At 33.3% G+C, this 13,165-nt stretch overlaps 1 protein-coding gene across 7 annotated transcripts; it reads right to left on the bottom strand.

Moving 5' to 3' along the window:
* Positions 1-259: 259 nt before the first annotated feature.
* On the bottom strand, positions 260-12,249 carry LOC148625600 (glutamine synthetase-like). Of its 7 annotated transcripts, XM_088569214.1 has the most exons (9): positions 11,970-12,249; positions 8,579-8,685; positions 8,047-8,082; positions 6,631-6,780; positions 5,976-6,140; positions 5,309-5,491; positions 3,768-3,904; positions 1,821-2,020; positions 260-622 (listed from the first exon to the last, which is right to left on the bottom strand). In XM_088569214.1, exons 4-9 carry the CDS (start codon positions 6,776-6,778, stop codon positions 262-264), a joined length of 1,194 nt encoding a protein of 397 aa, XP_088425340.1. In that variant the 5' UTR covers positions 6,779-6,780; positions 8,047-8,082; positions 8,579-8,685; positions 11,970-12,249; the 3' UTR covers positions 260-261. The 7 variants fall into 7 exon arrangements, with proteins under 7 accessions (XP_088425340.1, XP_088425341.1, XP_088425343.1 ...); XM_088569215.1 differs by lacking the exon at positions 8,579-8,685; XM_088569217.1 differs by lacking the exon at positions 6,631-6,780 and having other exon boundaries at positions 8,047-8,685.
* Positions 12,250-13,165: the final 916 nt, after the last annotated feature.

Genomic DNA, 13,165 nt, shown 5'->3' with positions numbered 1-13,165 from the left:
GTTTAATTATGTATACATGTAATTATGATACACTCATGTGACAATGAATGCATTGTTACCATTCTGGGTTCAGTTTATGTCTATTTCAAATTCGTGTTTGACGATAACTCAATAATACATAATTCTTTGTTTAATAAAATATTATATTCAATAGCTATATTTATACAGTACTAACACCAGCGAGTATTCAATAATGATAAATTGTTCATTACTTATATCATGTACATGTATGACGCCATGCCACCAAGAGGCTGTTGAAGTCTACTCAGGGTCCGTGTCCCAGATAGCTAAATCTTTTAATGCTTCATTTCCGGGTAAGAGAAAATCACCGAAGACCGAAGCCCTGACAATACCCTCGGCAGCTGCATATGGGTCTATAGTTGAAGATGGTCGTCGGTCTTCTAAATATCCACACCCGTTAACCGTCACCAGCGGTGGGATCCTAACGGAGCTCATTGCTTTGTTAGATGCGTCACACAGGAAGTTGTGTAATTGTGGGTGCCATAAACTAGTTGTGTCTCCTAACCTCTCTTTGTTTTCTTCTGTTAAAGTGGGGTCATACATGCGTAGAAGAGCATCTTCGTCGGATTTTGATAGTAGATTAATAGCATGGTGAATGAATCTGTTAAAAGCAAAACACATTTCACTTGTCTATATAAGTGTCTAACTAAGGGGGTTTTTAACGTCCTTGACTACCCTGTCGGGTCTCTCACGGACGGCAAATATATAATGTGACTCTTTTATATCTTAAGGTAGATCATACCTATTACACTAAGCATTCTTTTCTGTTAGCTTACAAAATCATAGAGACATATATATTTTCAACGAACTAATAATGTTAAAAATGGTTTACAAACATTATGTTTAAATTATTTTTAAAGAATGTTTGACCTAGAAAATTGTATAGTAAAATTACAGACATTAACTGTATAAAGCCTCTCTTAAGGGGAGATAATTGGCGGGAAATGTTCTAAAGAAATGTAATGGGAATTTAATTTTTTTTTTCTATACTACATGGAAAAGATTTCGGTGACTCCAACTTTTACTTTTGAAATATGAAAGAATATCAGTTAACTGTCCTTTATGTAAATTAAGGGGACATTCTATTTGCCGCTTTTTCTATATTTGCGAAATAGTGAAATTCCCGACAGAAGCCATATAAAAATTGCCTTTTTAAGCCTAAATTATCTCCAAATCAAGTTCGGTGACCTATGTTATTTACATTAAAATTCTGCAGTTTGTTCATTCAAGGTCATCTTCCAAAAAAAAGGGAATTCATCTTCTAGACATATTAGCCATGATCTACCTTAAACGATGATTTAGAAATACTTGTTACAAAATCGCCGAACCTTTGCGCCAATATGAAGAACTTCATGTTTTACTTTTGCTATTTACCTTAGCAGTTTTGCACACTGAACTCAATATCGTCTGGACATCAACATCGATTCAAGAAATATTATTATAGTGGTTAAAAGAAGCTACTTCTGAATTGTATTTATTTGTTATAATACTGTACGTTATGATCGCTTGAAATCGTGATCTTTTTTAAATATCCATACAGCTGTAAACTGAGTTATATATTGCACGCGATCTATCATAGGAAAATATTTAATGGACCGTCTTATGATAAGTTGGTGAGCATGCTCAATATACACTTCCGCTAGGTAGAGCATGGGTAGAACAAAAGAATTTTTCTCGCGGAAGTGTATATTGAGCATGCTCGTCGACTACCCCAACGTAAGCAAAAAAGGGTCTATTGGGAGTTGGGATAAATGCTATAGCGTAAATCACAACTGACAATTATTTCAGACACGCCTTACTTGATACCACCCTTGTCCCTCATCTGTTGGGTACTGAAGTTGAGATGGCCACTTGATGTAAAAGGTGTACCATGAACAGGGATTGGATGAAGAGTAATACGTAGACCAAATACCTCTGCCAGACGGTGTAGTATATACCGAGACATGTTCAGATGGTCTCCAATGGTTTCACCCTCACATGGACCTATCTGATACTCCCACTGTAATTATAAAGCAACTTAAATATGGGTACTATATCTTCTTATATGCCAGTTTGTCTCTAAAACAAGTAAAAAAGTGAAAAAAATATATTAGTTTTTATTTGTAAATGATCTTATGCCAAAAAGCATCATACATTTCATCATATATTCATCAGCATCCCTATAATTCAAAAATGGCCCTATATTGTAGAACTACCAAAGGCCGGGTAAGCTATTGCCATCACTTGGCGTCCGTCGTCGTCGTCTTCGTCGTCGTCCGTCAACGTTTTTTTTTTCAAAACTCTTCTCTCGACCAATTGGAACCAAACTTGGTATGAATGCTCTATGGAGTATCCGCATAGAACTGATGTTAGCCGCCTTCACTAAAAATAGAACATACGGGTCAGGCAGTAGTTTTACGCATATATCTCCAAACCTCCGACACTACTACCAGACCAATTGGAACCCAATTCGGTATGAAATTTCCTTAGGGCATTTTTCATAGAAATGATGTAGGGATTTTTGATCCGTGGAAAAAATGGCTGTTGTTACTAAAAATAGAACAAAGCGGTCAGTCAGAAGTTTTTTGCATATATCTACAAGTCTGCAAGGGATCAAAGTTATCAGAGGACTCCTTGTAAGCGCTATTGCTCTTGAAAGGTGAAAAATGACGGTTTTTTTTACAGTTTTCAGCCAATATCTTGAAAACTATGATAAACAGAATGAAACTTTCAGTTGCTGAAATGATCCTAATGATAAGGCCTACAATATTTTGCGGGGGATCAAAGTTGTCGCACAACTCCTAGTTAGAGTTATTGCCCTTTTAAGGCAAAACAATTATGTTTTTAGGAGTTTTTATCCAATATCTTGAAAACTATAATAGATAAAATGAAACTTTCAACATATGAAATTGTCCTTATGATAAGCCTTACAAATTCTTCCTTGAGTCAAAGTTATCGGACAACTTGTTAGAGTTACTGTCCTCGAAAGGCAAACATTTAACTAGGTGAGCGATTCAGGCTCCTCGGAGCCTCTATTTGCCCATTGACTTAGCCTCTTCGATATCCACAGTTTTTATTGGCACTTCTGTATTTTCGATTTACCTTTCTAAAAAAAGCAAATTACGTGTGTTCTGAAAGCTTGGTCATAGTTAGTTCCCGGATCGGTAGATCTGAGAATGTTTCAAAAATGTTTTGTTCTTCGTGTCCAGCTATATGTAGTAACATAGGTCTCCTTGGTTCATCTTTAGACACTGCGGTATTTTTTATTATTATTTTGAGAGAATTTGTAATAAACAGAACAGTTTAAAAATTGTCTTCTATGAGAATAAGTACAATGACAAAGCTTACATTAGACAATATTTTCAGTATATCGAAACAATAAACTCTCCCCTTTCCACACTTCTGTCAACACGAACAAACATCTTCTTGCCTTTTACTTCTAATTAAAAGATCTCTTTTTTACCACTTAAAATCACATATCTTCTGCTAAGGACCTTCGCAATTTAAAAGAAAAACCATAAGCAGACCCAAAGGGGACCCATATGGACTGGCTCCCATTAAGAATTTGAATTTTTTTCTTTTAATATTTTATGTTAAAACCATGAAAAATACTTAGAAAGCGATAGAGTTCGATAAACAATCACACAATTGTGGACTGGTGCATATTTGTTTACATATCCCTTGAACCGACTGGAAACGATATAGTAGTACATGTCACTGATAATTTAACACTGTGAGCTTTATTCACTTCTATATTTTTGCATTACCTGCGAAGGATCATTTTCGCGAATGTTTCCTCCTATTTTCACTCCTGCATACAAACATGCCATCAAATGTCGTGTAGACAGTTCCCTTTCAATCCCTATATTTTTTGCATGTCGATGTCCTATTTTTCCGCACAGAACTGAAAACACATATAACAACAATACTTTCTGAATAGATAAATAAGAATGGTGAATTGTAATGTTTCACTGATGAATGGAATGGTATGTGGTCTTCTGATAATATAAAGTAGGTTGCATTATATTTATATATGCATGGTATATGTTGTCTTTTTCAATTTATCATACTTCCGTTCCGTCTGTTTTTGATCGATCAACGTGTCCCACATGTTAATACATTTAAATGGTTTTGAAAACGCCGAGTCATCACGGTGGAGCATTGTTTTAGTCTTTTGGAAGATAATCTGATATACTTAAAAATACTTACTAATAATAGGGAAGTGATTATTGTCCCTTTGAGATAGATATGCCTATAATGCCAAAACCATTCTTGCCGTTAAGATCAATAGTATTTATCCGAGGACAGTAAGCATTTTACGGTAATGAATAATGAGTAAGTAACTGGTTTGTTTATTTCAAGAATAAAACTATTCATATAAATGGGTTAAACAACTTTTCAATTTAATCAAATGGAAGTACAAATCATACACAGTTCGATTACTACAGTATTTTTGTCTTTCTTTTTTCTTTCTTTTATTTTATTCTATTTTTTTTATTTTCTTTTTCCTTTTTTTTTTTTTTTTTGGGGGGGGGGGGGGGGGGGTTTGCAAGAAAAATAAAATAACTTCTTTTTTCCACATACATGTATTTGTCAATCTATATTCATCTCTTTTTTCGACAGTGCTCAGGGTAAAAGTTATTGTATGCTGGTAGACGTCCCGAATGATCAATATTACATATTGACTGGTAGAAAAAAAAGATTCTGCAGAATAACGTATTCTGTTGACCAACCCTAGTCTAACGAAAAAGCGAAGTTGAACATGATTAAGAAAAGAAATAATTCAGGTGACCATATGTAGTCTACGAATGTTTATTATACCTGAACAGGTTATAATTAACGAAATAACCTGGTTTGTTTTAGTTTACACTTATACCACGTTTCGTGGTTTTACAAATTGTGAAATGGCTTCAACCAGTTATAGCGTACAACCTGTTAAAAATTAGTAATATTCCGTACAGTTTAATTTCAAATGTGTTACAGACCAAACATTAAGAATTGATTCATAATCTAAACATTTTTTCGTTCAGGATAATTTAAACCGTGAAGTGTGGACCAATCGGCATTAATTAAGCGATAGTACCCAGCGAGGTTATACAAAATAACCTTTTTTTTTCCTCAAAGAGAACAACCTATCAGAAAGTTTGTTACAAAATCAAAAGGAACTATTGAAAAAAAGAATCATACCTGTTTATGAAATATAGTTTGTAAGTCATCTGCGATAATTTGTTCATACCAAATGTTTACCTTTAATGAATCCTAGGGAAACAAGAAGATTTTTTACCGAAACATAAAAACAAATAATTACTTAGTGAATCGTAGTTATACTTGTCTTTTTCGTAACTGATCGGGGAGCCATCTTCATTTACAACAAAGTATTCTTGTTCAATTCCAAACCATGGATCATGACGTTTCCTCGGTCGGTAATTCGTGGCTGGGTCGTAATCTAAACGTTCCATTGTCTTCTTGCAGGAGTAACGAGTGTTGATAGCTGACAAAAAAAACAGAGATAATTATGCAACAAACCTAAACACGATTATTATGTTGTAAGACAGGTCAATATGATCATACATATCGAGGCCACTAGAATTCTTGCCGCAGTTTTCTCCGCAAATACTTATATTTTGAAAGAAGTTTTAAATATGCCATATCATAAGATTTTATTTTAGATTGAAACAATATCAACATCCCGTCTGACGGCCTATTTATATTTGAACCATACGGTTACTGAGGCGATGGTATACTTCGTGAGCGATTTATCTTTTGACAGACAAACAAGGGAATAATCCTGTCTGTAAATACCCTACGATATCGCTTTGTTTGGCTTTTGAACAAAAAGTAAGATAGTTTTTCTTCAATGAGTGAAGCTTGCCTCTGTTCTTTATTGTTTCATTACTTTTAAACTTTATAAAAAGGACAAATAATCAAAATTCAGATTAAGGGTCGACTTGTCTGACTAAAACTTCTTGAATTACCTGATGGCTTATTCATGGATAGCCAGAATTCGCACAAAACAAGCTTATGAGGACTCTTCAGAAATGGATCTTCAAACATGGCTATAGGTTTTAGTATCATGTCCTTTAAATCTTTCAGCTCTCCTTGTATATCGTTCCACATGTAGCTGTCCCATATTGGACAATCTACAATTATAAAGACTCCATATAAATCAATGTAAACTCCAAAAAAAATAATGGCAAGTTTTAAAATTATTTACTCAATGTTGAAAGAGCTTATCATAATGTTACAACCATGAAACAGAATTCAAATACTAGTGGCGAAGTTTACTTAGAGATCAAAGAATATATGGTCATAAAATTGATAAATGACAAAGATGATGCTGTACATGTAAACCATTTACTGAAACGACAACAATGAACTTAACATTCTGTAGCATGAAAGCATCATATTGATTTCAGATTAAGAATGAAGGTTTTTACACAATCTCTTATCGGAGAAAATAAATATGTTCCGTTTTAAAATTTTAATGTACATGTCTGAAAGGATGACATAAAATTCCTCATGAAATTTGATTCTTAAGAATCTTTGTACACGTTCCATTAATAGTTAAGAAGTTGCATATAACATGAAAACAGATAAAGAGAAATCCTTGTACAAATTACATGTAATTACCTTCCACCGTCCTTGGCTCTTTGTCTACAACCCGTGATTTGGAACACAGTTCGTAACCAGTGTGGTTAACAAAGACGTATTCTAGGACTACTTTATTACCCTTGTAGTCTATATCAGGGATAAGTACGTTATGCTTGTTTGTTGCCATAGCTACAATTCGAAATATATATATATATATATATATATATATATATATATATAGTAAGATATTACATTTATAAAACCCTATTTTTTTTAATTTTATTTAATTATAAATCTAAACAGATACTGATTTTAATTAAACGACATTTCCAATTCAATACAAGAGCGAATCAAAGGCCTTATCAAATGTCGTGTTAGAAGTCCCCTTTCCATCCCTATATTTTTGGGATGTTGATGTCCTATTTTTCCGCACAGAACTGAAAACACACACAGTTTAACAACAACAATACTTTCTGAATAGACAAGAATGGTGAATTGTAAGTGGAATGGATTGTGTTTTTTTTTAGATAATATAAACACACGTTGCATTATGTTTATATATGTGTGGTATGTTGTCTTTTTTATTATTACACTTCCATTGTCAGTTTTTGATCGTTCAATGTGTCCGTCCTACATGTAAATATATGTATATAGTTTGGAAAACGCCAAGATTATCTAGTGGTCTATAAGGTTTTCGGACGAGATTAAAAAAAACCGGTTTAAATGCTTAAATTGTTTCCTTATTAAAAATGGCATGTCCACAAACATCGTCAACACTACATTGTAGTTACCTCACATTCCTAGTTACATGTAAGTCAGTTGATGACATCCTATATCTATATTGTATTGTTATAGTTAATGTGCATTGCATACTGAGATGCAGTTCGCAGCGACATCTGGTGTTTTATGTTTGAAGTATTATTACATGTGTGACCTTTCCGCACCCCAAGTTTTATATTTAAAAATTATTTGTATTTCAATAAATTATTGTGTCTAAATTTGTTGTGTTTAATATATCAAATTTCAAAACGTACTATTTCAGACATTTTTATTTTTTGGTTTTTGTGTATATTCTAATAAAAAAAAGCTTGCGGCTGGTTACTTCACTTGAACCCTTAGTCTAAAACTGGGTCATTATTAATTATTTGGGTCGATCAGGAAATAAAAATTATATTTCACAAATACCGATTTATAAATACTCCAAGCTACAGAATATGTACGTTGAATAAACAGAAGACACCGATTAGTATGTTACTTTAATGACCATGAACTACTATAGTGTCAAACAGATTTAAATAAATGACCTAGCTTTGCTAACTTTATTTTGATCGATGCTTTTTAATAGTATTTTCACTTAACCTACATGTTTCTCCAAATTTTCGGAAAATAAAATTCTGTGACACATATTTGAACCTTTAAATGCTTCTGGAAAAAGAGAAAAAACGTTTTGCTTACCTTTCAAAATCTGTTCAGGCCGTTATCGTCATCTAGCTGTGTGAGAGAGAGTTCATCACTGAACAGAACACACTAATTTACAATAAGGTCATTTAAATAAATATTTTCTCATGACATTTGCATAAAATGTGTAAGCACACTTTGATGGACAATTGACTAACGATAATGGACTTTGCTCGGCGATAACTTTAAGTACGTATATAACAAGCAAATAAATTGGGAGTAGTTAATCAACAAAAAATCCAATAAATACGAACTTCGATGTCGATAATCTTCTCTGTGAATCAATTTGCTGGTAAAACGAGAATAAAGACGTCAAGAGCTGTTGATGGTGATACGAAGCATTTGATTTTATAGGCTTTACATAGCAAAACAAAAAAAGATTGTTTTAGTAAGTCAGCGGGATGCGCCTAGGGGGACTTTAGTGTTTGTATTCTAACGTAAGACAGTTAGGGCCGGATCCAGACACACTGAAAAGGAAGGGTGCCAGGCAAGATTCCTAAAATATATATTAATATTTTGGTAGCCTTACCTTAATTTTGCAGTAGTATAAACCGTTTTCATTTTTAATATGTTCAGACAATGTTGCTATATCATTACCGAAAATACCAGTCTGTTTTCACGTTGTTTTCGATGTTTCTGAAATTGATTTAGTTTGTCCCATTTTACTTGATCAAATTCCTATGACTTATTTTTCGGGTAGACGTTTACATATATGCCTATCAGTCCCTTTAATTAATTATTAGATTAATTGCAGTGTAAGATTTAGAAGACAAATTTCATTAATGTTCGAAGTCCCCCCCTCCGTGCCACTTGTCTTCTCCTTAAAGTTTTTGAATGGTCTACATCTGTCTAAAACTTAATATCCGGGTAAATAGTAATAGGAGTTCAGGTTGCAAACACATGGATGTATATGTATGAATGGTTTACACCACAGCCGATATATATGTTACAATCACTTTCTTATCCTTTAATGGAATTACTTATCTAAGTGATCGTTCACTGGTCGCTCATACGTTCAATGGTAATTTATATTGATTAGCTACGTTTTTGTTTATCGAACTCTTATCGGTTACTCATATAAAGCATGGTCGGTGATGAATTGGTATTGATCAGTAATAGCTTGACGTATTTGTTCGTCTTTTTTTTCAGTCATAAATAATAATTCAAAATGTTCGAATTCCTCTCGATATTGGTAGTTAAAATTGTCAAACTCTTGTAGGGATTTGATTATTACGTATTCGATTTCTAAAGTAATTTACCGATTTCTGTTCGATTTGCTGTCAATAATCAAAATGGTCGATAAGTTACGTAGAGGAGCACAAATTAACATCATATTCCCAAGAGTGCAAGGTCGTTCGTATTTCGGCAATACATTTAATATCAAAGTACTCATGTACTGAATTATTTTTTAATTTTCTCACCTCAAATAAGTATCAAATTGTAATTATAGGGGCAAGATATAAGGAACTTGAATGGGTATCGACTTCAAATAAATTTGTTGAAAATTGTTAACACTGAAGTCAATATTCCTATGATGAATGACACTCTATTTTACTTTATAAAATCATCAACATACACGTGGCATAGTAGCAGTGCGACAGTTAGTGTGATATCCAGGTTCGTTGTCGGTTAATGGAACATCTAGATAAATTCATAAAAAGAAAACTTTCCGACTTTTTTGTGTAATTGAACTACAAAATGCTACATGTAGTTGGCTTTTTGCAAATACTTAATTTTCAAGTCGAAATCCAGTATATCGACCTCCAGGTCAGTAAAATCATTCAAATTAATCTTCAATCTTGTAGCAACATAACCCTGTTCCAGAAGCCCAACTGAAAGAAGTCTAGCGCGGTACAAAAAGTCTGCTTAGTTACGACAAGCTCTGGCATGACGTATGGCTTGTGGTATGAAAACTGTAATACGCAGATGCTGAAATGATTTGCCACAGATGAAAGGGAAGTTGACGATAGGGAATGAAAAGTCACCGCATTTGTTGTATAGGTTATTCAGTAGCTTTCGTTTTCTATTGATCTCTAAGTGCAGGTCAAAATACGAGGCTGACTTCACAGTGTCTGTAGTATCCTTCATCTAAAATTCTTTGAGGGTAGATGCAATGCATAAAATCCCCTAATCAAGGATTGTTTAACGATAATTCGTCATCTATACAGCGGACAGTGAGATCAAAGGATCAGGATAAACGATGTTTCTTGAATGCTGACCGTTTGTCTCATAACGCAACTACCACACTGGACAAATATGTTGTAAATAACCTTATGTTGAAAACATTTTCTTCGGTAGATTTGGAAGATTATTTGGAATCTTTTTCACAAAGTATGGGGAATCTCTACTAAGTACTACACGTACGTATCTGAATCAAAGTTTACCGTCTGTTGTTGAGTAACAACGATGTATCATGTTTTTGACTCGGGATTTTAACTGAAAAGTAGTATAAAAGGTTGAAAAATAATAAGTCTAGATGCTATTGTATTCTGAAAATTACCTTGAATTATGAGGGTTTCCAGAAGATCGCGGGAAACTTTGTTCCTAGTGATGTCAAGGTCGCAGTAGTTTAGTCTAAGCGATTGTAGAAATATGGAGTTTGAATGTACAGATCCTTGTGTTGATTTAATTAGTCTAGCATTTGTATACTACTTGAATACCGATAGTAAACGACTGTTTTATTGTGTAAACCATTTCCTCCCGCCCCCTCTTTTTTTGAATATTTGGATCCGCCCTTGCATGAAATATTTTTAAACTTGTATTCAACATCCCTCTAAATTTCTTTTCTAGATTTTAGGAGTATTTTTAATCTCATATGATTTGAATTTCTAGCTAAACATCAAATTGCTTATTATGCCTAAATATGCATTTGTTGACAACTTGAATACCTAGAGTAAACGACTGTTTTATTGAGTAAGTTACTAGTTAGAAACAACGCGTACTGATATGAGGTTAAAGATCAAATATAATTTTAATTGGATCGTTATGATATCAAACCAAATTATTCAACATATTTCATTCGGAGGATAAGTGGTTTATTATTAATGAATTATTTAAATACAATTATTTTTGTAAGCATACATTTTAATAATGCGTGTTGATTCCCCACGACACGAACGTTGGCGAGTATTCGATGACATTAATAGAGTATATACAATAGATAAATCATCTAGTCTCTGTCTCATTGACCCCATTTGCTCCTAAGACATAGTGCCGTTTCATTAAGAGGTTAATGGCATCTAGTCAGGTACTTGAAAGCAGGACAGTTAAGGAATGGATGGGGAAAACATTTCAATTGTTCTTGATTAATTGACCTTTTAATATTTTTGTTGTCTTGTTTTGTTTTATTTTGTTTGTTTGTTGTTGTTGTTGTTGTTGTTGTTGTTTAGTTTAGTTTATTTTTTAGTGACTGTGTGTAAACGAAGTATGGTGCCTCTAACCTTAAATTGTACTGCACAAGCTTTTACTTTTTCATGGTACTTTGCAAGCGACTTATATTGGTTGATATGCTAAAACAATTAATTGTTTTAAATAGTGTATTGTATTGTATTATCGTCAATATATTTTTGTAATGCATTATTTTTCATACTTGACTTATTGCACTTTGTTTACGTCAATGTTTGTCATAATTTATTATAAAAAAGTAAAGACGCTAGATTTCCATTCGTTTTAATTTTGTGATGTTATACAAAGCCAAAGTGCCACACGTGAAAATCATATAGTTTGCAACATATATCATGAGACGAGTGTTATACTATAGGGTTATTAAATGGTTATTTTCATATTAATCCTGTATTATGTCCAAGTACAGTCGTATTGGGTTGAGATCACTTGTATTGGCCCGATTAATATGAAAATAACCATTTTATGATCCCTTTATTAACTGATGACTTAAAATAACAGGAGTTATCTGTACAAACCTTTAAATACAGCTCAGTATGACATATTTCTTAGTGAAGACTGTAACACTCCAAATCTCTTGATGCATTTATTCTCCTTTTCATCATGGTCATCTGTTTCTTGCTCACCAGTGACTGGCAGCTCAACATAAACTGTTCCGCTATCGTCCGTCTGGACAGTTTCTGCAAGGGCTGACGCGAGGGCAAACAGTTCACTCTGTTCAGAAAGTGTTTCGTACCTCATAAGGTCATGCGTCAACACCTCCAGCATGTCCTCACCACTTTCAGCATGCCGATCAGACATCCTCTCAGATGCATCCATGTTTGTTTACTAACGTCTGCTAGAAATTGTAAAACTATAGTCACTGCAAATTTATAGTCATTTTTGGCAAACAAAATTCTATAGTCTGTTTCAAACAAAATGGCGGACAAGTTTAACTTTTATACAGGGCCAGAATTAATAAGTCTCAGTATCGTATTAATTTTCCCATAGACTTCTATAGTGAAGTGCATATTTTTAGGATTTTTTAAAAAATTTGTAAATTGATTCAATAAAACTTTCACTTATGTAGCATTTCTAAGGACATGTGAAAAAATAATTTCCCGCAAAGAAAATAGGGTGAGTCCACGAAGATCGGACAGAAAAGTAGTCTCGAACTATAAATAGCCATTTTCCCTACTTTCACTTTCGTTTTGCACTCACCAAACCAACCTTTTCAGTGGAACATTTTTATGATATTATGTTAGATTTTCTTTTAAAAAAGTTCTTCATCTTACAGTGTGATGTTTGCTCTATTTTATAAGTCATTGTTCATATCTTTTGACAAAATATTAGTTTGTAGAGAGGCAAAAAGAAAATGCACTATATTTTTATAGCATCCATGTTTTGACATACTCCTGCTCAGGGATATGCAATACGATACTGGTACCAATACAGGGCATGTGCCCTGTATTAAATTAATACAGGGCAATTGCCCTGTATAAATTATGGTTGCTAAAATCTCCTGTTGTATTAAAGGGGCAATTTACATTGTATTTTAAGTCATCAGTTAATAAAATTTAGACTGTTTTTCACGAACATAATTATGATTGATATATGATATTTATCTGATAATCTTATTGCTATCATATAATTATGATTATCGTATGATACGCTTTTAACTATCTTATAAGTTAACATATGATTATCATATGAATACCATATAATTAAATTAACA

This window comes from Perna viridis, chromosome 2 (genome assembly GCF_037379345.1).
Source record: "Perna viridis isolate PV_CMFRI_1.1 ecotype Kerala chromosome 2, ASM3737934v1, whole genome shotgun sequence".
Classification (NCBI taxonomy): Eukaryota; Metazoa; Mollusca; class Bivalvia; order Mytilida; family Mytilidae; genus Perna; species Perna viridis.
The sequence above is the reverse complement of the archived record's forward strand: the minus strand, read 5'-3'. Positions and strand labels throughout refer to the sequence as shown.